Source organism: Triticum urartu, chromosome 1A, assembly GCF_056163025.1.
Source record: "Triticum urartu cultivar PI428250 chromosome 1A, HENAU_Tu73, whole genome shotgun sequence".
NCBI classification, from domain to species: Eukaryota; Viridiplantae; Streptophyta; class Magnoliopsida; order Poales; family Poaceae; genus Triticum; species Triticum urartu.
Genome location: NC_141873.1, coordinates 36,031,624 through 36,059,349, shown reverse-complemented (window position 1 = coordinate 36,059,349; position 27,726 = coordinate 36,031,624). Strand labels below are relative to the sequence as shown.

The 27,726-nt window shown below is 49.3% G+C and overlaps 3 protein-coding genes across 4 annotated transcripts; 1 reads left to right on the top strand and 2 right to left on the bottom strand.

The window, feature by feature from the left end:
- Window positions 1-1,303: 1,303 nt before the first annotated feature.
- LOC147988821 (uncharacterized) lies at window positions 1,304-2,781 on the top strand. The gene is made up of 2 exons (XM_087513401.1): window positions 1,304-2,510; window positions 2,747-2,781. Exons 1-2 carry the CDS (start codon window positions 1,304-1,306, stop codon window positions 2,779-2,781), a joined length of 1,242 nt encoding a protein of 413 aa, XP_087369527.1.
- Window positions 2,782-19,101: 16,320 nt separating this feature from the next.
- Window positions 19,102-19,869, bottom strand: LOC125544487 (dihydroneopterin aldolase 2). Its single transcript, XM_048708202.2, has 2 exons — window positions 19,528-19,869; window positions 19,102-19,424 (listed from the first exon to the last, which is right to left on the bottom strand). The coding sequence occupies exons 1-2, from the start codon at window positions 19,737-19,739 to the stop codon at window positions 19,232-19,234; spliced, it is 405 nt and encodes a 134-aa protein (XP_048564159.1). The 5' UTR covers window positions 19,740-19,869; the 3' UTR covers window positions 19,102-19,231.
- A 342-nt stretch (window positions 19,870-20,211) lies between these two features.
- Window positions 20,212-25,934, bottom strand: LOC125544479 (YTH domain-containing protein ECT4). Of its 2 annotated transcripts, none has more exons than XM_048708194.2 (9): window positions 25,472-25,934; window positions 24,100-24,173; window positions 23,838-24,015; window positions 23,313-23,389; window positions 22,934-23,240; window positions 22,719-22,837; window positions 21,713-22,231; window positions 21,397-21,609; window positions 20,212-21,028 (listed from the first exon to the last, which is right to left on the bottom strand). In XM_048708194.2, the coding sequence occupies exons 1-9, from the start codon at window positions 25,503-25,505 to the stop codon at window positions 20,621-20,623; spliced, it is 1,929 nt and encodes a 642-aa protein (XP_048564151.1). In that variant the 5' UTR covers window positions 25,506-25,934; the 3' UTR covers window positions 20,212-20,620. The 2 variants fall into 2 exon arrangements, with proteins under 2 accessions (XP_048564151.1, XP_087401787.1); XM_087545661.1 differs by having other exon boundaries at window positions 23,024-23,240.
- Window positions 25,935-27,726: the final 1,792 nt, after the last annotated feature.

Sequence of the window (27,726 nt, the reverse complement as noted above, 5' to 3'; positions counted from 1 at the left end):
TTTTTATAGTGGTATACGTGAGGGTTAAGTACTCCTCTTCGATTCGGTTATGAGACAAACCGTGAATGTGCTCCGAGTCCAAGTCAAGTCTGATTGTTTGCTTCGAGTAAAAGTCATGGATCAACTAGCAGTGTTTGTTGCACTTGTGCCCAAATAGAAAAGGAAAGTGTTTGCAATCAGGAAGCCGATCAGCCGCCTCCTCACCATGCCATGTGGCCTGCAGGGCCCACACATGTTCCCCGTTTTTTATATCAACAGGGAGGGACTTGCCCGACACCATTACTGCGAAAGAAGCCTGATACACCAAGACTAGTACAAGTGTTCGAATTTAAAAGTAGACTCCAAGAGAGCTCAAAAGCACCTATAGTACTCGTACAAAATGAAAGAGAAACAAGAACGACCTCTAAGTAATCTTACCGCAGGAACAAGACAGCAAGCTTTTACAGTACAAATACAAAACTACTGAAAGAAGAACATTTGGTAGAGTGTTAAGCCAGATGGCAGGGCGACAGGCGACCACAAGCTTCCAAGCAGAGGGATGAAAACAGGGAACACACCTCTATAATTGATGATTGCATATAATAAACTAGTGGAGTAGGTTCATCATATATTTTATTGCCAAACCAAAGAGTTAGTATCTCCATTATAGGTGATGCTTTTTGGCAATGGCTTCAAGCTGAAACCAAATGCTTATCAAAGATGAAGAGAAAGATCTCCTGAAAGTAAGTTTCAAGGTCTCTCCATCCTAGACTTGACTGATAGTTATACCATGTTCTTTACAAATACTGTTGAACGTGACATATCTTGTATTTCTAATCTTATCTTCTCTAGCCTTGTATAGCTAACTCCTAAAGATATAGTAGGATTAGTTACCTTGTCACACAAGACATCCTGTGTATATAATGTAACCTACTCCGTGGAATACAATGAGTTGCACCAAATATTCTCTCTACATGGTATCAGTTTTACCGCGATCCTCTGTCGCTTCCGCACCTCTACGCCGCCGCGCCTAGCCCTAGTCGCCGCCGCGCCAACTCCTCCACCCTCCTGCCGCCGCCGTCGCTACCCTTCCCGTAGCCACCGCCGCCGCTTCCTTCCCATCCATCTAGCTGACGCCACCTCTCCCGTAGCCGCCGCCGCCGCTTCTCTTCTTCCCCTGCCCCCACCACCTCCCTCCCGAAACCCTAAGGGCCGCCGCCGCTCCTCTCTTCCTTCTGTCGCCGCTGCCGCCCTCTTCTCCACACGCATCGCAGCCACCGCTCCCTCTCCCCCTCACCCAAAACCCTAACCACCCGCCGTCTCCATGGCCAAGGCCGATGCATCCGATGCCGGTTCTTTCTCCGGTGCCATGTTCACCTCCGATCGCCTCAACGAGATCCACATCAAGGACCATGTACCTGTCATCCTCAACCTCGACTCGCCGTCCTACAACGCATGGCGCACGTACTTCGCGCTGTTGTTCCGCTCTTACCGTCTCATCGAGCATGTTGACGGGAGCGTTGACTTCCGCGACATGAAGGATGACAACGAGTGGCTCGTTGTGGACGCCTGCATCGTCAAGTGGCTCTTCCTCACCATCTCCGGCAGCCTCTTCAACATGGTGAATGCCCGCGAACTGTCCGCGTATGCTATGTGGACGCGCCTGTGTGATCTTTTCCTCGATAATCAACTGCAGCGCCGCGTCTTTCTTCAAGGGGAGTTCTTCACTATGCAGCAAAACGATCTTTCGATCGACGAGTACTGCACGCGACTGAAGGTTCTCGCCGATGAGCTACGCGACGTCGGCATGACCATCGATGACTCGGTCCTCCTCACCAACCTCCTCCGCGGCCTCCACCCCGACCTTGGCCAGTCCGCCGCCAACCTCTCCCTCATCACACCGACGTACGCGAAGGCGGTCACCTACCTTCGCATGGAGGAAAAGCGTCTTCGTCACACCGCTCGGCAGGCGACCCACGCCGCTCTTCACGTCGGCCTCGCCGCCGGCCACGGCTCTACTCCAACCCAGCCGGGGCCGCGCGCTCCCGCTCCTGCCCCGCCACCCGCGCCTGCGCCCTCCAGCGGCCGCAAGCAGAAGGGTCGCGGGGGACGGGGCCGCAACTCCAACATGACGCCGCGCCCTCCTGCGCCTGCGGCGGCTGCACCTCCTCCGCCTTGGCTCTCGGGGTATAACCCATGGACGGGAGTAGTGCATGCCTACTCCATGCCCGTCCCCCGCCCACCAGCTCCGAGCATCCTCGGGCCATGGCCGAGCACCCCTCAGGCGCTGCTAACCGCACTGGTCCCTGCCGCGTATGGCACTGCCGCGGCCTACGGTGGCTCGTCGGCCTATGGTGGTCCCTCTGCATACGGCGGTGCGCCGGGCTATGGTGCATACGGTGGCGCCCCTCCGGTCTACGACCCGGCGCTTCTCTCCACCCTTCATGATGCCCCCTCGCCGAGCGCCTACAACGGAGGCGGCGATTGGTACATGGACACCGGTGCCGCCGCCCACATGGCCTCCAACCCCGGTATCTTATCCCGTTTCGCTCCCTATCCTTTCTCCTCCCGCATCATGGTTGGTGATGGCAGCTCTCTTCCCATCACCCATCATGGTTCATCCTCTCTTCCGTTACCCTCTTCTTCTTTAACTCTCAATAATGTGCTTGTTTCACCATCCTTAATTAAAAATCTTTGTTCTGTTCGCACTCTTACTCGTGAAAATCCTGTCACTGTTGAGTTTGACGCTCTCGGTTTTTCTGTTAAGGATGCTCGCTCCCGGAGGGTTCTGCACCGATGTGACTCTCCCGATGATCTCTACCCATGCGGCGCTTCTACTCGCAGTGGCCCAGTTGCTCTTCATGCCGACGTCTCGCTTTGGCACGCTCGTCCGACACTCTTCATAAAATTTTGAGCACTTTTTCCTTTTCATGTAATAAATCAGCGGCTCACACTTGTCATGCTTGCCGCATAGGAAAACACGTTTGTCTACCGTTTTCTTCATCTTCATCGATTGCAACTTTTCTCTTTGATGTTATTCATTGTGATGTTTGGACATCCCCCGTGCCTAGCAATTCGGATTTATCATATTACCTTGTGATTTTAGATGATTTTTCACACTTCACTTGGACTTTTCCGTTACGCCGCAAATCCGACGTCGCCTCCACCCTTCACTCATTTTATGCCTATGTCAACACCCACTTTCATCGCACCATTGCTCATCTTCAAACCGATAACGGAAAAGAATTTGATAATCTCGCCATTCGCCATCTTCTATCCACGCATGGCACTATTTTTCGCTTAACTTGTCCATACACATCCCAACAAAACGGCCGTGCCGAACGTGTTCTCCGCACCCTCGATGAGAGTGTCCGCGCCTTGCTCTTTCATGCACACATGCCACCTCGCTTTTGGCCCGATGCACTCGCCACCGCCACTCTCCTTCTCAACCTCCGGCCGTGTAAACCACGCTGGAACTATACCCCTCACCATCTTCTGTTCGTGTCTCCTCCATCATATGATGATCTTCACGTCTTTGGTTGTTTGTGTTATCCCAACATCACCGCTACGACGCCACACAAGCTCGCACCACGCTCTCTCGCTTGTGTCTTTCTTGGCTATCAACCCAACACCAAAGGCTTTCGCTGCTTCGACCCGGTCTCTCGTCGAGTGTTTGTCTCACGGCATGTTTACTTTGATGAAGATGTTTTTTCCTTTGAGCAGGTTTCATCGACAGCAGCTCCGACCTTGGACGCTCCCACTCGGCGGTCTCGGGGAGCCCTTGCGCTCCCATCGCCGCGCCCGCCCTCCTCTTTGGCGGGCCCCTCCGGCCTCTCGGCAGGGTCTCCTTCGCCGGCTCAGGAGGAGCCGGCTTTGCCTCGGTCGGCGTTACCCATGCGTGCCGCGGCCTCCCCGCCACCTGCGGTCACTCCGCCACCCGCGGCTCCTTCCGCGGCCTCGTCGCCGTCGTCTTCGCGGTCACCCGCGGCCTCGTCCGCGGCTCCATCGCCGCTGTTGGTACAGCCACCTGCGGCTTCGCCGATGGCCCCGTCGCCGTCACTTACGCTGCCAACTGCAGCCTTGCCCGCAGTTTCGTCATCGCCACCTGCGGCCTCGTCGCCTTCATCACCCGCCGTCTCGGCCGCGGTCACGCCGTCATCCACGGCGGTCCCATCTCCGGCTTTGCCTGCCGCCTCGTCACCGGATGTTACCGTCGCCTTACCTTCTCCCGAGGCTGTGGCTCCGCCTCGACGGCGGCCTCGGCCACCACCCCCGCCGCCTCATCATTCCATGGTGACATGCGCCAAGGACGGGATCCGGCAACCGAACCCTCGCTATCACAACCTCAGTGTCACGGTCGTCTCCCCCGTGCCGCGCTCGGTACGCTCTGCGTTGAGCGACCCGCATTGGCTTGCCGCCATGCGCTCTAAGTATGATGCCCTCGTCGCCAACCGGACTTGGACGCTGGTTCCCCGTCCCCCTGGTGCTAACATTATTACTGGCAAGTGGGTATTTCGGCACAAGTTCCTTCCGGATGGCTCTTTGGACAGGTACAAGGCCCGCTGGGTTGTTCGTGGCTTTGCGCAACGTGCCGGCGTTGATTTATCGGAGACCTTTTCTCCGGTTGTCAAACCCGCCACGATACGCGTCGTTCTTCAGCTCGCTGCATCTCATCATTGGCCTGTTCATGAGCTCGACATCAACAACGCATTTCTTTATGGACATCTCCAGGAGCGTGTTCTATGTCAGCAGCCCACTGGTTTTGTTGATCCCACTCGGCCTGATGATGTCTGCTTGCTCTCACGGTCTCTCTATGGTCTGAAGCAGGCGCCTCGTGCTTGGTATCACCGCATTGCAGCATTTCTCACTGCTCTTGGGTTTCGCAGCACCACCTCGGACATGTCGCTCTTTGTGCTTCATTGAGCTGATCATGTCGCCATGCTTCTCTTTTATGTTGACGACATTGTCATCACCGCCTCTCGCGCGGACATACTTCACGACATCATCGGTCGCCTTGGTTCTGAGTTTCGGCTGAAGGACTTGGGCGCTTTGCACTTCTTCCTCGGCATTAATGTGTGACGTGATGCCTCCGGATTCTTTCTCCATCAAGGACAGTATGTTCTTGATCTCTTGGATCGTGCTGGCATGACCGACTGCAAGCCTGCTGCCACTCCTGCCGAGGCTAAGCCGAAGCTTTCTGCCACTGCTGGGCAACCTGCTACCGATGCCGCTCTATACCGCAGTATTGTTGGTGCTCTTCGGTACCTCACGCTCACCAGACCAGACATTCAGTTTGCAGTCCAGCAAGTTTGCTTGCATATGCACTCGCCCCGTGATGTTCACTGGTCCTTGGTCAAGCGCATTCTTCGGTATATTCGTGGCACACCGACCTTCGGTCTTCGTCTTCGTGCTTCTACCTCCACCGAGCTGCTTGCTTACACTGATGCGGATTGGGCTGGCTGTCCCGACACTCGACGGTCCACATTGGGATATTGTGTCTTCTTCGGTGACTCTCTCATATCTTGGTCCTCCAAGCGGCAGCCCACCATCTCCCGCTCGAGTGCCGAGGCTGAGTACCGTGCCGTCGCCAATGTTGTTGCCGAGACATGTTCGCTCCTTCAGTTACTTGGTGAACTTCGGGTTTCCATCCCGAAAGCCATGGTGGTTTACTGTGATAATGTTTCGGGCACCTATCTCGCAGCCAACCCAGTGCAGCACAAGCGCACCAAGCATATTGAACTTGATGTTCACTTCGTCCGCGAGAAGGTACAGTTGGGTCAGCTTCGTGTTCTTCATGTACCGACCACCCAGCAGTTTGCCGACATTATGACCAAGGGGCTTCCAACCGCTGCATTCCAGGAGTTTCGTTCCAGTCTTTGCATCGCCGACGCCGGCGCTTTGACTGCGGGGGGTGTCGAACGTGACATATCTTGTATTTCTAATCTTATCTTCTCTAGCCTTGTATAGCTAACTCCTAGAGATATGGTAGGATTAGTTACCTTGTCACGCAAGACATCCTGTGTATATAATGTAACTTACTCCATGGAATACAATGAGTTGCACCAAATATTCTCTCTACAAATACAATACAAATCCCAAAATTGAATAGCCAGAGGGGAGAAGCCAAACCACAATTTTCCCAGAGCCTAATTTTTGTGTCATTCGCTAAAGACAATATGTATCCAAATTTTACAGCTTTGGAAGACCAGACCACACCTTCCTTAAGAAAACACCTCCCCAAAAGGTAGAAGCCATAATTTTGAATTTAGAAGATATTGGGGCCTATGTTTAGTATCTACTATATTCTTCCAATTTTCCCCTTCGCTAAGCATATATACCTCTTAATCAAGCACCGTCTTGTGAATAATTAATAAAGTGGCTGCATGCATCGTCCAGATGCAGAGACCAGGGGTCCTCCTCCTTTTCTAAAAATAAAAAGAATGAGTCGTCAACGTAAAACGGTTCTTTCACGCCGAAGGATCTTGTACTCCCACTGATTTTCACGGTGAGCCTCTGCCTCATTTCGTGAATACACTTCGTGAGAAATTTTCCATAGATGCAACATTCCTCCCATTATAAGTTCGTTCTAGATTTGGTTGTCAAATTGATCCGAACACCTAAAATCAGAGGAGCATGCTAAGAATTCAGTCGTAATCTGGACCCTGGCAACTCAGTGTTCATTGGCACGCTTCTCTCTTAGGTTCCTGCACCACGTGGCACGTGGCACATGTGTGATTGATTACTTTGCTAACCTTGAACTTACGAAATCGAGAAGGATCCTAACAACCCCCCCCCCTCCCCCCTCCCCCCCCCCCCCCCCCCTCGTCGTAATGGGTCAGTAGAAGCCGAGATCCACACCGGGTTTTTTTTCAAGAGTACACCAAAAGCGTACCGTATTTTTATAGAAGTAAGAAAAGATGTTTACAAGAGGCCGCGCGAGACGACGAGTCGTCATGGCGGTGGACTCCAACTCCACACGAGGACAACCAAAGCCTACTCTCTCACAAACCTAGCTAACCCCTCAACTTCTACTCCCGCCGATTTCCATTGCTTTATCTCTTCAAGGATAATAAGCACTAGACTAGTGTCCGATCTAACTTGGTCGTCTCTATTGAACACCCTAGCGTTCCTTTGCTTCCAAAGGTGCCATGCGGTAGCAATGACAAATGAGTCGAAACCTCTCTTGATCTTCCCATGAAAGGAGGCACGCATCCTCTCCCACCATGCCATGAAAGAGTCATCTTGGCGTGGGATCTGAATGTTGACTTGAAGGGCCTCGAAGCATCCGTGCCAAACTTGTCTCGCGTAGACGCATTGAGCCAGGATGTGATCCACATTGTCCTCTTCCTGTTCGCATGTGAAGCAAGGCGAAGTGGTCTCTTGTAGTCCGTGTCTCGCTCTACGATCCGAGGTCCAGAGCCGATATTGTGAGGCCAGCCAGGCAAAAAAATTGCATTTGAGTGGCACCCAGCTTCTCCATATTTGTTTGGCGGTGGCAGAGCGTGTTAGGCCAAAACAGAGCCTTTTGTAGGTAGACTTTGCCGAATAAGTTCTAGATTCATCACACGGCTAGATGAAAGCGTCGGGTTCAGCCTCATTCCTGACCACCGAGGCGATCGCTTGCTGGAGATGAATGAGTTGCATATGGGCAGTGAATGAGAGTTGACCTTCGATGTCTAGCATCCATGCGCCTTGGTGGAGAGCTTGCTGGACTGTTCTTGTACTCTTAGTCCGCTTCTCGACCATTGCCGCGAGCAGGGGGCGATGTTCCTGATAGAGAAACCGTGTATCCACCTATCGGTCCAGAAAAGAATCTTTGAACCATCACCAACTTTGATGAGCACCATGCTGTCAAACACTGCTTTCGCTTCCTTATCGACCATGAGATGCAAGCCTTGCCACGGCCGGCTGGGGTCCGTTCTCCTGAGCCACTCCCATCGAACCCGTAGGGCCAACCCTTGCAGCTCGAGGTTTTTGATGCCCAAGCCGCCATAGCAAGTAGGCCGACATATGGTTTTCCACGCCACGAGACACTGCCCACCATTAACAGTAGTTTTCCCAGCCCAGAAGAATGCTCTCATCCATTTGTCGACCTCTTCGAACACCCACAAAGGCGCATCCATGACCAGCAAATGATGGACCGGCCGCGCCGAGATCACGCTTTTAGCGGGCACGAGCCTGCCCGGTCTCTGTATCATCCCTCGCTGCCAAGCCGGTAGGAAGTTCCTGACTTGGTCGAGCATTGGTTGCCATTGAGCTTTTGACAACTTGTGAATTCTGAGCTGGAGCCCCAAATATTTACAAGGGAACGCACCCACTTGACAGTTGAAGAACTGTTGCTCTCTTTCGGTGTCACCTGGTAGTTCTTGGATGAGTATGGCCGAGGTTTTGTGGTAGTTGACTCTCAACCTGGAGGCGTGCCTGAAGTCCTGGAGAATCTCTCTGACACACGCCAGGTCTTGCTCCGTAGGTCGCACGAAAAGCGCAACGTCATCAGCCTACAGGGACAATCTTTGATTTGCCATTATGTCGTTGAAAGACGAAAGGGCGCCCTCGCTAGTGGCTCTACATATCAGGACCGATAGGACCTCCATGGCAATCACAAAGAGGAGCGGCGAGCTGGGATCTCCTTGCCTCAACCCCCGGGCGTGATCAAATCTCTTCCCTTGGTTACCGTTCACAATGACTTTGGTGGAAGCAGTTTGGAGCAGTATCGCAACCCAACGCAGGAAGTTAGTGCCAAAACCCTTGGCTCTGAGCACTTCGAAGAGGAATGGCCACGAAATGGTGTCGAACGCGCGCGAGATGTCCAGTTTGAGGAAAACTCCAGGTGCCTTTCTTGCGTGAATTTTCCTAGCGACCTGCCTGGCCAAGAGGAAGTTGTCATGCAAACTCCTTCCCTGAATCACCGGTTTTGATACTCCACATAGATCCATCCAAACACATGCAGGTGACGCAACAGCATGACCAGGGCCCTCTGAGTTCAGATCTGGTCAGTTTATGATGCTCTCTCCTGTACTGTAGACCTCACAAAGTAGAGATTTTACACTGTTTTGGAAATAGTTTCAGAAACATGTAAATTATTTCAAAGTTTCAATTATTTTCAATAATATTCCTATGTTTCAGACATATTTTTTTTTGAAACAAGGCAAAAGATTTGCCATTTTCATTGATTAAGGAAGAAGGTTTTAGACAAATAGCCGCAAAGCGGGGAACAAAGAACTACTCTCGCGGCATTACAATACTCAAGTGGGTGGCACCTGCCATAGCCCAAAGATGGGCCGCCTCTTTGATCTTCGCGACGACCATCATCGTTGTAGCGGCAGTGTTGTGAAAGACCCTTGCGTTACGCTCTTTCCAAATCTCCCAAGACATAAGCATGAACAAGTAGGCGACCGCCTTTCTCTGGTTTCCGTGCGCTCAATCACATTTTTAATCCACCAATCTCGAACTGAAGCCTCAACTCTCCAGCTCCTCACCACATCACCATGTAGGCCAATCCACGCAGCAACCTCAACCCAAACACGCTCGGAGAACCTACACTAGAAGAGAAGATCCGCCGCCATTTCCTGGAATTGTTTGCAAAGCAGGCAAAGGTTGCAGTTCGGCCAGCCACGGCAGAGCAATCGATCGGCCGTCCATACTCTGTTTTGAATTATCAACCAAGCAAAAAACTTGCATTTCGAAGGGGCCCAAACCTTCCAAACAGCAGCAGGCATGATGCTAGTCGTGTGTCCCGCAAACTGCGCCATATAGGCAGTTAACGTCGAGTATTCTCCTTGAGAGGTGAACTTCCAGTGGGTAGTATCTTGCACATTGTTGTTGAGAGTAACAGAGGATAGTTTCTCCCAAAGTGTGGTGAACTCCTGTAGGTGCTCAAGGGTGATCCCATGATCGGTATCAATTTGATTAACCCAAAAATTGTTGAGGATAGCAGTTTGGACTGAGCAAGATTTCTTTTTTGAGAGATCAAAGATCCTAGGAGCAATATCTTTGGGTCTCATGCCCTAGAGCCAGGGTGATTCTCAGAACTTCGCCTTACCTCCATCTCCAATGTGAATCGTGGTGGCCGCCGCAAAAATGTCCCTATCATTGTCATTGCATGGTGTTCCCATCCCAACCCAATTCTTGGGTGGGTCAGCCCATTCATACCAAAGCCATCGCAATCGAAGGGCAGTAGTAAACTTCTCCAGGTTGAGGATGCCCAAACCACCGAAGATCTTGGGCTTACAGACAAGTTCCCAGTTGGCCATGCATTTCCATCAGTCACCTTGTTGTAAAATAGGGTCTAGTATATTGTCCTTGTACACGTATTTGTATATGTATGTAATTGTAATTGTAATTATCTATATATTAAGACGTGAGGCTGGATATCAACCACCCATGCAAAACCCTAAACCCTGTGTTTCAACTTGGTATCAGGCAGGTCGGGTCGCCGCCGCCGCCAGTACCTCGCGCCGCCGCCCGAACCTCTCTCCGCGCAGCCGCTGCTTCTGATTGCAAGCTAGCTATCCATCCATGCAAGCTAGCCATCCATCAGCGCCGCATAGCTAGCTATCCATCAGCATCCATCCGCCCGCTGCTGTTGCCGCGCGGACATCTAACCGCGCCGCCGCTTCCGATCGCACTTGCCGCGCGAGCCATCTTCCGCGACTTGCTCCGCTGCTGCCACGCGCTGTCCCTTCCACGCCACCGCTGCGATGTCGTCCGCTGCTATGTCCGTCGCCCAAACTAGCGGCGCCATCGTCTCTTCTCCCGTCGCCTCGATCCCCGCCACGCTCGCCGTCCCGACGATCTCCGTCCGCCTTGGTCGCCGCAACTTCATGCTCTGGGGGGGGGGGGGGGGGGGGCATCACTAGCACCGTTCTTGCCGGTGCCAACCTCCACGGACACCTCGATGGCACCAAGGCGGCACCGGCTAAAACACTCGTTGTCGGCACCGGTGACGCTGCTACCACCATCGCCAACCCGGAGTACCACCAATGGTGGGTTCAAGATCAGCGTGTCAAGGGGCTTCTTCTCACCTCCATGGATGAGGATATTGCATGCGAACTTATTGGCTGCGAGTCGGCGCATGCGGTGTGGACAGCCGTCGCCGCCATGTTCGGCGCCCAGAGCCGCGCCAATATCCGCCACATCCGGCGGCAACTTCAGTCGCTGAGGAAGGACGATCTGTCTGCCGCGGAATACATGCACAAGATGAAGGCCCTGGCCGACACTATGGCCGCCGCCGGCTCTCCGATCCGTGATGATGAGCTTATCGATCACATCCTTACCGGCCTCGGCTCCGCCTACAACTCCATCGCCGCCTCCTTGGGCGTGAGTAACGCACCCATGCCCTACTCCAGTTTTTACTCATTGGTTCTGTCCTTCGAGGCGCTGCAGGCACAACAGAGTGCGGTGGAGGGGTGGTCTCCCTCCGCGAACGCCGTGACCTGTTCGGGTTCGTACGGCGCGGGCGGACGCGCGCCCTACTCCGATCACTATCCCTCCCACGGGGGGGACGCCCGGCTGATGGACATGGTCAGCCCGGGCAGAGCCGCCAGGGCGGTAATGGCGGCAACACCGGCGGCCGTGACCGTAATGCTGGTTATGCCGGCAATGGCCGGCAAGGTGGAGGGGGCAACACCGGTGGAGGCGGTGGGCGTCGCAACCGCTGGCGTCCCCGGTGCCAAATTTGCAAGAACTGGGGCCATGAAGCCGACGACTGTCGCAAGCACTATGATCAGGATCACAACTCCCGCTCCGCCAACTCGGCCTCCACCAACACCGTCGACTTTCCTTGGGTGTTGGATACCGGGGCTACGGATCACTTGACTAATGATCTTGAGCGCCTCCAGGTTCATGAGCGCTATGACGGCAAGGATCAGGTTCAGGTGGCCAATGGTGCAGGTTTGTCTATTTCACACATTGGTCATTCGCATTTACCCGGTTCATCTCTTAAACTGCGTAACATCCTTCATGTTCCACACATCAGCCAGCATCTTCTCTCTGTTTATCGTCTTCTTTGTGATAATGACGTGTTTGTTGAATTTCACCGTCGTTTTTTTCTTGTTAAGGACAAAGAAACCAGGCGCGTCATCCTTCACGGTAGAAGTTTAGGGGGGGGGGGGGGTCTATCCGGTCCCCTTCGCTTGTGCGTCATCTTCATCGTCTCACCGTGCTTCCTCCGGTGTTCGAGTTTCGTCGTCGCAATGGCATCAACGTCTTGGTCATCCTACAAATAATGTGGTCACTTCCATTGTTCGGAGTCATGAACTTCCGTGTTCTAGTTCAAATAATTCATCGTTAGTTTGTGATGCCTGTCAGCGTGCTAAGAGTCATCAACTAACTTATTCTACTTCGTTTCACAATTACTGTACCTCTTGAATTAATACATTCAGATGTTTGGGGTCCCGCTCTTGCTTCGTCGGGAGGGTACAAATATTATGTTAGTTTTATTGATGACTACACGCACTTCACATGGATTTATTTGCTTAAACACAAGTCTAATGTTGAGCAAGTTTTCTACAACTTTCAGGCTCATGTCGAACGCCTTCTGGATTATAAAATCAAAGTCGTTCAGTCCGACTGGGGTGGTGAATACCACAAACTCCATCGCTACTTTCAACGCACGGGCATCTCTCACCGAGTGTCATGTCCGCATACCTCTCAGCAGAACGGTATTGCCGAGCGCAAACACCGACATTTGGTCGAGACCGGTCTTGCCTTGCTTGTGCACTCCTCTCTTCCACTTCGGTTTTGGGATGATGCTTTTCTTACGGCATGTTACCTCATCAACCTTATGTCCACTCCGGTTCTCAACAAGGACACACCTTTGTTCCGTCTGTTTCATGTTCAGCCCAACTACTCCTCCCTTCGGATTTTTGGGTGTGCTTGCTGGCCTAGTCTCCGCAAGTACAATGCTCACAAGCTTGAGTTTCGGTCCAAGATGTGTGTTTTCCTTGGCTATAGTCCTTTGCATAAGGGCTATAAGTGTCTTGACCGTACCTCCGGTCGGATATACATCTCTCGTGATGTTATTTTCGACGAGACTGTGTTCCCTTACTCTCAACCCGGCGTTTCGGTTGATCTTGCTTCTCTTGAACATGCACTCACTTTTCCCTCCGATGAACCGGTTCCGGATGTCCATGTGCGTAAATATGACCTGTCTTATTTGTCATCTAACTTGTCTTTTGCAGGTGATATTGCTTTGAGTTCCCCCCAGGTACATGTTGCTGCTCCGACGCCTCCCGATGCGCCCAAAGTGCATGTCCCGCCGCCCGAGACGGGCGCGGCTGCCTCGCCTGATGGCGCGACCGCGGATGCGGCTGGGTCGCCACCCTCGTCCGGCGCGGCTGGGTCGCCACCCTCGCCCGGTCCGTCGCCCGGGCCGCCGCCGTCGCCTGGGCCGGTCCAGCACACCATCGTCTCTCGGCCCGTGTCGTCTCTTGCTGAGGTCCCCTCAGTCACAACACCCTCGGCCGAGCCCTCGTCGCCGTCGTCTTCTCTTACTGGCGATGCAGCTCTGGCGCATGCTATGGTTACACGCCATCGTGATCATACGCGCAAGGAGAAGTCTTACACTGATGGCACGGTTCGGTACGACTCTCGCCGTCGTGCTTTCTTCGCCGCGCCGGTTTCCCATCGTGATGCTCTGGGTGAACCTGCCTGGCGTGCCGCCATGTCCGAGGAGTTTGCTGCTCTCCGTCACACTAACACCTGGGTGTTGGTGCCTCGGCCACCAGGTGTTAATATTGTGAGCTGCAAGTGGATTTTCAAAACCAAGCACCGTCCGGATGGGTCTGTTGATAAGCACAAAGCTCGTCTTGTTGCTCGTGGTTTCACTCAACAGCACGGGATTGACTACGGAGATACTTTTAGCCCGGTGGTGAAGCCTGCCACGGTTCACTTGGTTTTGTCTCTTGCTGTATCTCGTGGCTGGAGCCTCCGACAGATTGATGTGAGCAATGCCTTTTTACATGGGTTCTTGGCCGAAGATGTGTACATGCAGCAGCCACCTGGGTTCGAGGATGCCACTTATCCCTCTCATGTCTGCAAACTTCAATGGTCTATTTATGGTCTCAAGCAGTCATCCCGTGCCTGGTATGCTCGTTTGAGTCAGCGCCTTTCGCAGCTCGGTTTTGTTGCTTCCAGATCAGATGCATCTCTGTTCATCTTCTCCCAGGGTACTATACAGATATACATGCTGGTGTACGTTGATGATATTGTGATTGCTGGCTCTACCCCCGCCATGGTGGATCGTCTTGTGCAGTCGTTGTCTGCTAGCTTTCCCATCAAAGATTTGGGTCGCCTCGAGTACTTTCTTGGTTTGGAAGCGTCCTTTCATTCAGGGGGCATGACCTTGACGCAGAAAAAGTATGCTTTAGATCTTCTTCATCGCGTCAACATAGAGAACTGCAAGGCCACTTCCACTCCGCTTGCTACATCCGAGAGTCTCTCACGTCATAGTGGTGCACTACTAGGTAGAGATGACTCCTTTCGGTATCGCAGTGTGGTTGGGGCACTTTAGTATTTGACCCTCACTCGTCCTGATATCTCCTTCGCAGTGAACAAAGTGTGTCAGTTCCTGTCTCAGCCAACGGAGGATCATTGGGAAGCAGTCAAGCGGATTCTGAGATATGTCAAAGGTACGCTAGACATGGGACTACGGATTCGTAAGTCCAGATTTACTGGAGTGAGTATATTCACCGATGCAGACTGGGCAGGCTGTGTTGATGATAGGCGCTCCACTGGTGGTTTTGCTATATTTGTTGGACCTAACCTTGTATCTTGGAGCTCGAAGAAGCAACCCACAGTCTCGAGATCAAGCACTGAGGCAGAGTATAAGGCATTGGCCAATGGCGCGGCTGAAGCCATTTGGATAGACTCAGTTCTCACAGAACTTGGAGTCCCACGGCAGCGCACTCCTATATTGTGGTGTGATAACTTAGGGGCAACTTACCTGACGGCGAATCCAGTGTTTCATGCTCGGACTAAACACATTGAGATTGATTTTCACTTTGTGAAAGAACGGGTAGCTGCTTGTGAACTGGAAGTCAGGTTTATTTCTACAGATGATCAGTTAGCGGATGTATTTACTAAACCCGCTACTAGACAGATGCTAGACCGTTTTAGAACCAATCTGAATCTTGTATGTTGTTCAGATTGAGGGGGCATGTAAAATAGGGTCTAGTATATTGTCCTTGTACACGTATTTGTATACGTATGTAATTGTAATTGTGATCATCTATATATTGAGACGTGAGGCTGGATGTCAACCACCCACGCAAAACCCTAAACCCTGTGTTTCAACTCTTGTCACATCTCGCCCATAGGTAGGCGCGCCGCAAACTATCAATCTTCCTCCTCCCTTCCACTGGCAATGTCTCTTATATGGTTTCGTCATGAAAAATGAATAAGTTTTGTGCCCTACGTTATAACAAGTTTCTTTGTTGGGATATAGTGTGATGTTCTATTTTAATCTGCTATGAACTGGAACATACAGTACGCCCCACCAGGGCCAACCGGACAAGGCAACGGCAGCAGGCACAAGTAGGGATCTGTTTTGATAGAGCTTTGACAGATCATAGTCCGTGCGGAGCCCGAACCTAGAAAGCGCCACCCACATCATTTTTACATGTTTACTTCACGTAAGACGGAAGGCCCTTCATGACAGTTAGGTGAAAGGAAAAAATATCACAAAACGAGATGTAAATGCCCAAATGATAAATGCATGACCACGTGGTCATAATTGTATGATCTAGCTGCGAATTCCCAATATAAATGGTGAAGCTAGCTAGTTAAAGATCGATAGCTCAGTAACATGCCGTCAAACCATTTCTTTTATTCTTAATCAAGTATGAGATGTTGGAGTGAAACAAATATCCTACAGGGGCAGTGGGAAGGGCCAAGAGTTTTAAGGGTATGTGCATCCCATCAGTTCCCAGGCAGAGTTTGGACAATCTCCACGTCTTAGTGTCGTAGCCAGGGCCATACCTAGGTCGCCCAACCGATTTTGTCAATGTTCCACCTGAAGACATGGCCGTGGCCTTGCCGTCAAAGGCATTGCTCTCTCACACTCAAACAAATCCTTTCGGCAGTGGCAGTTGCTGGCTTGGGGTGGTGTGGAAGCTGGCAACGGCAGCTGCCATTGCACTGCACCTGGCATGAAGAGCAGGATGAGGACAACTAGTGAGATCATCGCGAGACGACTCATGCAGCAGCCCATTGTCTGATTGTTTGCTTCATAGTGATGAGACAAGTGTATATATACATGATACAACATGAGCTCCAAGTGTTCCTCTTCGATTCAGTTACCAGACAAGCAGTGAGCGTGGTGAAAACTGAATTGTTTGCTTCGAGTGGAAGTCGTAGATTCTGACAACTCAATGTTATTGGCATGCTTCTCTCTTAGGTTCCTGCACGACGTGTGTAGAAACTGAGATCACTTTAGTAGCCTCGAGCTTACGAAATCGAGAAGGGGCCTGACCCTCCTTCCGTCGTAATGGGTCCGTGGAAACTGAGATCCACACCGGTTTTGGTACTCCATGTAGATCCATCCAAACACATGCAGGTCATGCAACATCACGACCAGGAGGACTCTGTGGGTTGAGATCTGGTCGGTTTATGATGCTCTCTCATGTGCTGTATACACCTCACAAACTGGTACTTTTGCTCTCTACTGAGCAGGGTGCCATTGCACTGCACCTGGCATGAAGAGCAGGATGATGATAACTAGCGAGATCGTCCCTAGACGACTCATGCTGCAGCCCATTGTTGTTACTTTCCTTTTCATAGTGGTATATACGTGAGCGTTAAGTGTTCGTCTTCAATTTAGTTATGAGACAAGCGGTGAACGTGCTCGAGTCAAATGTCTGATTGTCTGTGGATTCTGACAACAAATCAAGAAGGGACCCGACCCTGCTTTCGCCGTAATGGGTCAGTGGAAACTAAGATCCACACCGGTTTTGGTACTCCGCAGGCTGATCCATCGAAACACATGCAGGTGATGCAACATCATGACCAGGACCTCTCTGGATGAGATCTGGTCAGTTTATGATGCTCTCTCCTCACAAACTGGTACTTTTGCTCTCTACTGAGCAGGGACATGTGGCCTTTTCTTCTACAAAAATGTTCAGAAACCATATGCAGGCAAGGACATGATCCCCATTTCAGAAATTATTCCGTTCATGATTCTTATCTCATGAGCGCAATCAACATATGTTCATACATAGATAATATAAGACACAGAGATCGATCGGCTCAACTGAGATTAATTCTGTTCAGTTCTTATGCTCATGCTTCTCTTCACCTCAGTATCTCCACCCCCAGGTAGTCGACGACGCCCTGCACCGTGACGTGGAGCTCCCGACCTTCACCCGGACGGCGGAGATCTGGGGGAACTCGAGCAGCGTGGTGCTGGCGATCGACTGGGCCACCGGTGGGCGGAGCTATCACACATGATTAATCTGTATCGTGCGCGATAGACCCTCCCTATCGCACACCTTTGCAAGGCGACAATTGAAAATTGTGTTGGCGGAAGGACGTTTTAACTGTTTGCATAGGACGGCTGCACTAGTGTGTAATTTTCAAATGGTTGAATTTTAGCACATCTTACATTGTTTTAGAAATAGTTTTAGAAACATTAAATTATTTCAAAGTTCCAACTATTTTCAATTATATTCCTATGTTTCAGTCATATTTCATAAACGCAATCAATGTCTCTTATACATTTTCTTCATGAAAAATGAATTTCCAAGTTTTGTGCCCTACGCTATAACAAGTTTCTTTTCTGGGATATAGTGTGATATTCTATTTTAATCTGCTCTGAACTGGAACCTGGAGTACCACCAGGGCCAACAGGCCAAGGCAACCGCAGCAGGCACAAGTAGGGATCTGTTTTGACAGAGCTCTGACAGATCATAGTCCGTGCGGAGCCCGAACCTAGAAAGCGCCACCCACATCATTCTTACATGCTTATTACTTCAAGTCAGACAGAAGGCCCTTCGTGCCAGTTAGGTGAAAGGAAAAAATATCACAAAACGATGCCCAAATGATATATGCATGACCATGTGGCCATAATTGTATGATCGAGCTGCAAATTCCCAGTATAAATGGTGAAGCTAGCTAGCTAAAGATCGATAGCTCAATAACATGTCGCCAAACCATCTCTTTTATTCTTAATCAAGTATGGGATGTTGGAGAGAAACAAATATCCTACATGGGCAGTGGAAAGGGCCAAGAGTTTCAAGGGTATGGGCATCATATCAGTTCCCGGCAGAGTTTGGACGACCTGTACGTCTCACTGTCATAGCCAGAGCCATGCGTAGGTCGTCCATGTAATTTTGTCGATGTTCTACCTGAAGACATGCTGTGGCCTTGGCCGTTGAAGGCAATGCTCTCCGACACTCAAACAAATCCTTTCGGTAGTTGCAGGTGCTGGCTCGGGGTGGCGTTGAAGCTAGCAATTGCGGCTGCCATTGCACTGCACCTGGCATGAAGAGCGGGACGAGAAAAACTAGCGAGATTGTCGCTAGACGACTCATGCTGCAGCCCATTGTTGTTACTTTCCTTTTCATAGTGGTATATATGTGAGAGTTAAGTGTTCCTCTTCGGTTCAGTTATGAGACAAGCTTGTCTCATAACTCATGAAGCGGCTGCCATTGCGCTGCACCCGGCATGAAGAATTGTAGAGAAGGACAAGAATACCCATAATTGCTACTTTAAGTGTTCCTCTTCGATTCAGTTATGAGACAAGCGATGAACATGGTCGACTCCAATATCTGATTGTTTGCTTCGAGTGAAAGTCGTGGATTCTGACAACTCAATGTCTTGGCACGCTTCTCTTAGGAGGTTCCTGCACGACGTGTGTGGTTGATTACTTTACTAACCTTGAGCTTTCGAAATCGAGAAAGGGCCTGACCCTCCTTTCGCCGTAATGAGTCAGTGGAAACTGAGATCCACACTGGTTTTGGTACTCCACATAGATCCATCCAATAAACACATGCAGGTGATGCAGCATCATGACCAGGAGGACTCTGTGGGTTGAGATCTGGTTGGTTTATGATGCTCTCTCCTGTGGCCTTTTCTTCCACAAAGATGTTCAGAAACTATTATATGCAGGCAAGAACATGATCCCCATTTCAGAAATTATTCCGTTCATGATTCTTGTTTCGTGAGCGCGATTAACATATGTTCATACATAGATAGATAATATAAGACACAGAGATCGATCGGCTCAACTGAGATTAATTCTGTTCGGTTCTTGTGCTCATGCTTGTCTACGCCTCAGTATCTCCACCCCGAGGTAGTCCACGACGCCCTGCACCGCGACGTGGGGCTTCCCGACCTTCACCCGGACGCCGGAGATCTGGGGGAACTCGAGCAGCGTGGTGCCGGCGATCGACTGCGCCACCGACTCCAAGAGGTTGCGCGACGGGCCCTCCACCACGCCCTTGGCTATCCTGCAGGGTAACATTTTACATACTCTGGTGTCAGGAAACTGAAGCTGAAGCTGCACTGTGACAGCGAAAAAACTGAAGCTGACGAGACCGAGACGGGGTGGACCTGTAGATGTCGGTGTAGCTGACGGTGTGGGAGATGTCGTCCGAGTCCCCGGCGGCGGCGAGGTCCATCCAGGCGTCCACGTCGACCACGAACTTCTGCCCGAGCTTCTTCTCCTCCTGCTTCACGCCGTGGAAGCCGTGGAACTGCAGCCCCCGCAGGATCAGCTTGTCGCCGCCCATCGCCGGCCGCTCCTCGTCGCCGTCCCCCGCCATGGCTGCTCCCCTCTAGAGCTGGGATCGATCCGTTATGCGCGAGCTCACCCGCCGCCGCCGCCGCCGCCGCCTCCTCCTTTAGAGCTGGCGCAGGTGGGTGGGTGGGTGGAAGATTCGGTGAGATTTGGAGCCGGTAGCCTACGGGTGAGATAATGTTGTTTATCCATCTGAGCAGAAATGAGTAATTAAGTTGGCAATATTTCAAGAAATGAGTGAATAACCTGGCAATATTTCAAAAAAAAACTACGTATATGAAATTCGCAAGATTATGGAAGTACAGTACAAAAAGAGGACTATTTTGCTACTTTGGAATTAACCATTCCATAGGACACACACAGAAAGTTGCCCTGTAGGACTTCATTTGTATTGCTTATTAGTACATGCAATGATGCACATATAGATGTATCGTGTTCAGAACTGCGCCATCAATAAGTACCACAAGAAAGGAAAATTACACCTCAAAGAAAAGAGGAAAATTAAACAGAATAGCTTTATTCATCTGCGACCCAACATTGAACTTACAGAGGGCCTGCACAAAAACTGCAGCTCTCCACCTTAACCTACTGCCCACTGAGGAATAAACATACCCATATATATTAAACGCAAAAGGAAACTGGGACAGAAAAAGAAAAGTACAGAAGAGATGAAAGCAAGAGGAACTATGTAAGAAACTACTCCACTAAGCTTCCATCCAAGGTTGGCAAAGGGCATGCCCTATGTATCTTCCTAGTGTACATCATGCTTCACCAGAAGCGCAGGACGCCATCATCCATCATCTTCACCTGCGCCTTCATATTTTGGCGGCACCAGATGTCTTTATGCACCCAGCTCTCTGGTGAGGAAGCACATGATTTGAATTTCAACCACGGCCAAATCGCACTTCAACTGCTCTCTTTCACTTCAACAGGCTTAGCAGCAGCAGATGAATCTCCAGCGGGGACTTTATCGGCGGAAGGGCTCACACTCTTGGCCTCGCCAAGCCGCACGGCCTGTGCGAAGGTCTTGGTGATATGACCCACCACGTCAGTGGGTATGGTCGAGGGCTTCTTCGGCTCAACAACGCTAGGACTATTGGTGATATGACCCACCAGGTCAGTGGGCACTGTCGACGGCTTCTTGGGCTCAGAAACACTGGAGCTGGAAATCTGTTGTTGCTGATGCAGCCTCGCCTTATTCTCCAGCAGGGCCTTCTCACGTTCCTCGTAAAAGTCAAAGTCATCAAGGATTGACACATTATCCTCATGGTCCTTGAAGATTTTCAGCATCTCCAGTCCTTGTTCCAGTTTCACCTACAATAAGCTCAATTTTTTAACATCAACTAGTTGAAACAGAGCATTACCAACGTTAGCACTTGTCAGTTGCTCCTATAAACCATGTATGCCATATCCTACCAATTTGACAAGTGATATCATTATGAAATAAATAGGAGTAACTACTCCCTCCGTTCCTAAATATAAGTCTTTTTAGACATTTCAAATGGAATACAACATACGGATGTATGTGGACATATTTTAGAGCGTAAGTTCACTCATTTTGCTCCGTATGTAGTCGCTTGGTGGAATCTCTAGAAAGACTTATATTTTGGAACGGAGGGAGTATAAGACAACAAATGTGCAAACCAAGTAACAAAGGAAAGTGCTATTCAAAAGCATTGTACCTCCTGTGTGTCCCGGCTGTTGGTTACAGGCTTGTTCTCATTGTTCTCAAGAATTATATGGCGGAAGAGATTATTTGGAACATCCTTCACTATGTGCCACTTAACAGGGAACTGGCCAGTCCACTTATCTTGCTGCCAGTAGTCCACACTCTTCTCGAAATTCACTGGGCCGGTCATCTCCGCAACACCGCAGAACTGTGCACTAGCATTCACCTGGTCCAGTTTCCAATTCTCAGTGAGGAATAACATATGCAAGGTAACAAACAGAGAGCCCCTGAAAACACTGACAGGGAAACAGGATAAAGTTTTTTATTACCGAAAACAACAGAAAAATGGGACAATGTTCTTCCTTGTCCTTCACTTCACGATAGGCTGCGTCTAGTTTCTTGTTTCCATTTGTGGTGCTAGCCCAAACACCATATTTGATGCTCTTGTGCACATTATCTTCGCTGTATGATTTTATGATAAAAAATCTAGCATTTTTGTACTCGGTAACAAAGTCAGCTCTATTGTATGGCTCCTGGTTAAGTCCAACAGAAGGCTTCTCATCTTTACTATCATCCTCTGCTTGCTTCTTAGGCCTGGTGGCACGTGGACCCCGGCTTTGCTCATTGAGGAAGTCAAGTGGACCGTCACAGCTGCATAACAAAGAATTACCCCTTCCTCTCCTGCGCCCTTTATCAATTGGAATAAAACTTCTGCCATTCATGCCATAGCCAGGGAAAGGACCCCCGTAGTTAGTGGCCTGTGGGAAACCACCACTATGAGAGAAGCCTCTTCCATACGAGTCACCGGGGGTTCCAAAACCAAAGAAAGACTTCTGCTGAGGGGACATCTGAAATTGGGGAAAGCCAAGTTTAGATCCAAGTACTAACGATTTAGATCCTGTCTTGTTATAATCACTAATAGTGTTGTTGTCAAATTATCATATACATCAGCAAAGAAAGAACAGGTCATCATTCTAATATAAGCTCATGTGTACACATCCAGCAAGCGCTGATTGCATCTGGAAGCAGAGCTTCAGCCCAAATTGCAACTAGACAGTGTCAGGCTAATCTATTACAGCATTTGGTCATGTTTTTGCCGTTTTGTCATCATTATATGGCATACCAGAAGTCATTGCATCCAAACTCTTCAATGAAAATGTTTAGGTAGGAGTTTGAACTTTTGAGTTTTATGGTAAATGTGAGAAGCATGAATGAGCGAACTAGGGGTTAGTAGTAGTTTTCTTGGGACTATGTTTCTTACAAATAAATGCAGATAAAAAAATTATTGTTGAAGTATCTAAATTGTTATTATTCTTATATGACAAGAGAGAATACCATCCCAGAAGCCATAGGAAAGTTGCTTTGTCCAAACGGCCCTGAAACACCACCAAATGGTTGAGGTGAAGCTGCAGGTGATGGAAATGAACCAGTTCCTTCTGACGATCTAAACCATTCTGCAAAATAGCATTTCAAGGAACACGGTTATAATCGCACCTAAGCATGGGGCTTAAATGAACATATTTTAAACAAAGCATGAGATAGATAATAACCCGGTCTTGGTCCAAAAAGGAAGCTGTTTGGGCTCAGAGTGTCAGCCATAAAAGCTCCTTGTGTTGGGTCAATTGGCATCATTGTCTCACCCTGTGATATTGGAGTAGGAGAGCTTAAATACGGCATGCCAGGTTGTACTGGTTGCTGGTAGTAAGGAGCCGAGAAGGAGAACTGCTGAGGAGAGTAGAGCTGACCATCTCCACTAACACCAGCCGGTACCGGCGTCGAGATAGGAGAATAATGAGCATAAGGGTCATAACCATAGCCACCATGGTACATCATTGAAGGGTCCTCATTGTACACAACCTTCAAAAAAAAGTCAAACTGAGAAAAAGAAAACATCACAGAAATACTTGACAACTAAGCAAATCAACTTACCGCTGGACCCGCTTCCAATCCTTCCGCATAAGGAGGATATACATCCCATTCATTTGGAGGATTCTCATATCCTGAACCTGCTCATGCCATGCCACAGACCCAATAATATCATTCACCAACTCAAGAGAAAAGTTCCAAAATTCAGAAGACATTAAAATCATGATGACAACAAATATGCTCTCTCCAAAATAAAAATAGTAATATAGTCCAACACTATATATGATAAAAATATCAAACTGAGCCTAAGTTCTTATTATTTCATTATTTGTTCACTGCAGAATGCATATGAATCCTTACAGGTCACAGGCAGTTTCATAATAAATGACAACTTTAGAGATCCTTCCAGTACATATATTCCCAAATAGCATCTTGATGGTGCTTCTTCGATTATTATCTCTTATTAGTTTTGCCCTCAGATTATGAACTATACATGTTAGTGTAAAAATATACTTCCTTCAAAAACAAGGGAATAACCATGCATCCAGAAGATATAACTTTGTATGTGCAGCACAAAGTTTAACTCACCTTGGTAATAGAATGGCTGTGCCTGAGAGGAATACATGTGTTGTGGATACACAACATTATGTGCCCCACCTATGTTGGATGTGCCAGCCTGGGCTTGTCCGTCACTTGGTAGATTGATAACACTTGAATCAAGTGAAATAGTGGGTTTAACAGTTTTCTCATCCTTCCCAGGAATGGTCTGAGGTAGAAGAAGGTATTGCAACAATCAGAAAAAAGGTGAAAATTTTGTATAAAATATATTTAAAATAAATCAAATAATGACCTGCTCTTTAGTGTTACTAGCAAGAACAGGTTTCTGTTCGACCTCGATTCTTGGCTCCGGCGAATCCATAGTGCCTAAAGCAGGAAGATTCAATGAATTAGCTTAAGTCTCAAGAATGGTAAATTAGTGATATCCTATGTAGCATAAAAGATAACACTGTAAAATAGTGTTGCACTTTGTAGAGTGCCGAAAATATTATGGAAGATCAATTGACGGCTAATGTTCTGTTCGTGCCTTTTACTGGCCCTGCCATTTTAAACAAAAGGCTCAATCACAACAAAACTAGGCTAAAGTGAAGCTAAGCTTGCATAAATAGCCCAAGGTTGCAAATAAAGATAGCTGCCTCACAGCATAGTTGCATCCAATTATCATAGAATCCTGTCAATCAACGAGTCACATGCACCACAGATGAATATAAACACAGTGGTTATGGGGACACAGCACTCCAACTTGGTGTACTTAGTTCCTAATTCGCACACTTATTGTAGCCTGATTTATCATGAGGCTAATAGCAACAATCATGCATAATAAAGGCTGTCAAGTTCATCATTCACTGCCGTTCTAATTTTGTTTGGTCAAACAGCATTATATCGTAATTGAGGCCTCCCCAGACAACTGGGCCTCACACTGGATCACCAGGTTTCTGCTATGACACAGACATCCTACCATTAACCCCAGCTCTAGTCCAGCCTGCACCAACTATTCACAAGATATGTACATGATCATAACTATGCATCTCATTCAAGTGGATGAAATCATGCCTGGCCCACCCTAATTAAGTGCAGACTAGAACACAAACCATGAACATGTGACACGATTTACATATGATAGCAGCATAGTACCCAACCAATCAAGTGCTTATTGCTACGCATACATGCGAACCAGAATAGTCAACGCCAGCACACAAATGTGCAAGGTTGGTGTTCGGGTGAATCCTTGACGCCTTGGTTGTTCTTCGAGTCCAACTGCTGACAACTAATGTCCTTAAGTCCAAGTGCTAACAAGAGCTATGGCATGATTACGCAAGAACCAATTCGTATGTAAGTATGTAACAAAGCAACAACTCAGGCCGAGATCTCGCGCATCAACTCATTTAGCAGCGAAGATCTGTCGGATCATTGTGACATCCTAAACCAAGCATCTCTAGCAATTGCATCAACACCACAGCATCCTAGATCAGCAGGCATCCCCTAACGAAGGTAATCGCTGTAATATCATAAGCCACGCAGCAGCGACCACTAGCAATTGCAACAGCACCGCATCAGCCTAGATCAGCAGGCCGAGCCTCAAACAAACTACAGGATCCAACCAAATCTCACAGGCCGCAGAGCACACGATACAATAACAATCGCAGCAAACGCAAAGCACTCACCGGCCCTCTCCGATCCGGCACGCGCCGATTCCATGGAGGGTCCGCACGCGCGCGGGAAGAAGAAACAGATACCGACCAATCACCGCCGGTCTCCTCCCCGGCTCGGATCCCTCGGCTGCTGACCCCGATCTGGTGGGCGCGGCGCTCCCGCGGTCGGATCGAGCTCGCTCGCTCGCGGCTCCTCGGCGGGGTCCGGTCCGATCGGGGGCGCGCGCGGTCGATCTCACAGTCTCCCTCCCTCCATCCGGTGGCGGGGAGCCCGAGGCGAGACGGGGGGCGATGCGGGTGGCAGATGCGGGCCCGCTGCTCCGGCAGATCTGGCGCGGCTCGCCGAGGACTTCCCGTCGCGGGCGGTGGAGGGGAGGGGGTGGGAGGAGGACACGAGGGGAGACGCGAGCGCAAGCAGGAATAGCGCAGGCGGGTGGTGTGGTGGGGGTCGGGACTGGCGAGGCACGAGGCCAACGGGCCGAACCAGGCAGCCAAATATGTTTGGATCGTCGTGCCCGAAAGGAATATTTTGGCCATGGCTGATGACTTGATCTCATCTGTGCTCAGATCATGGTGTCCATCTTTAGCATGCCACTCTACCACTACTTTATTTATCCTACTATATATACTAGTTCAATTTCTCTTACTAGCACTAGCAAGTACTCCCTCCGTCCTCTAATATAAGAGCGTTTTTAACACCTTACTCCCTTCGACCCATAATATAAGAGCGTTTTTTTAACATCAGTACAGACGCAAGCGCTCATATACACGCGCATACATTCACCCCTATGAACGCACACACGCACACTCTATCCCTATGAACACCTCCGAAAGACTGAGCCGGCATATCATCTTGAAATTTACAAAGTCACCGTAGGCACCTCGTCGTCGACAGGAACGTCTCCTCCCACTGAATGCGCATCACCGGAAATCCTGAAATAAATCTGAAAATAAATGTGAGCACCAGTGTGTGGTGTCAAAAACGCTCTTATATTATGAAATGGAGGGAGTAGCAATTTTAGAAATGGATCAGTTGCAAATATGACTGTGTAGCAGGATTATTATTCCGATAAATAACTCTGTTCTTGAAATATCAATCAACTCATACAAAAACACTTATAGATCCATAAACAACCGACCAACAAAACCATTAGCTATGCATCGACCCAAGAATTAAAATGAAGAAAACTAGTGCAACGTGCATAGAAGACCCTGGTACCAACTAGTGACGTATCTAGGATTTGATAATGTGGAGGTAACCATGGACAACACTCCAATGGCTAGGGAAAAAATATTCTACACTACATCAAAATTAATATGATGGACAAATAGTGGACTAGTTAAAATAAAACTTGTAAATTGTTTGTGGGGCCATGGCCCCCATGAACCCACCCTAGATTTGCCACTAGTACCAAGTAACATGAGTCAATAATCTTCACGGACCAAGTAACATGTCAAGAACTAGCGATTGGCCGAGTCACAAAGAAAATAAGGAATGTGGACGGTTCAAGAACCATTACATATGCTACCACACGCTTATGATATACTTTGGGAGGATAAGTTCCAGCCGCTCCCGATAGTTGCCTTCGCTGATGCCAAGCACAAGACACCAGGACACGGTGTGATACGCCGGCTACTCGATGGCTTGGGGATGGGTGGTCGTGAAAGCAGTCTTATTTGATCTAGACATCGACGGGTTTCAGATTTCTTCTTCGAAGAAAAACAAGGACTATCATATATGACGCTCTTTGAAAAAACTTTGATTGGATAGGGGCCGGTCGTGTGCACCTGTAACATTAGCATAACCAGCTTCATCGGGGCGCCACGAAGCTCTGTTTTTGTTGACACCTTGGGACATGTCTGCATCATGATTCCCAAGGGTTCAACACATGCGGAGAATGCCATGGTGTGATTGGAGGCCATGCAAATAGCGAAGGCGGGGTCTTGGATGCGCTGAAGACTTTGCTTCACAGGCAGTTGTTCAGACTTAGCTCGTGGGGTATTATTCCCGTCCAAACTGGGCACGAGTTCCTATGAGCCTGGTGGTACGTGACTTGTGATACGTCTCCAACGTATATATAATTTTTTTGTTGTTCCACGCTATTATATTATCTATTTGGAATGTTTATATGCATTAATATGCTATTTTATATGATTATTGGGACTAACCTATCCTATATACCTAAGAGATTCATCCTCACTAATCTATTTATCTAAACATGTAACCTGTCCACATCATCAACCATGTCATCTCAACAAGATTTTCC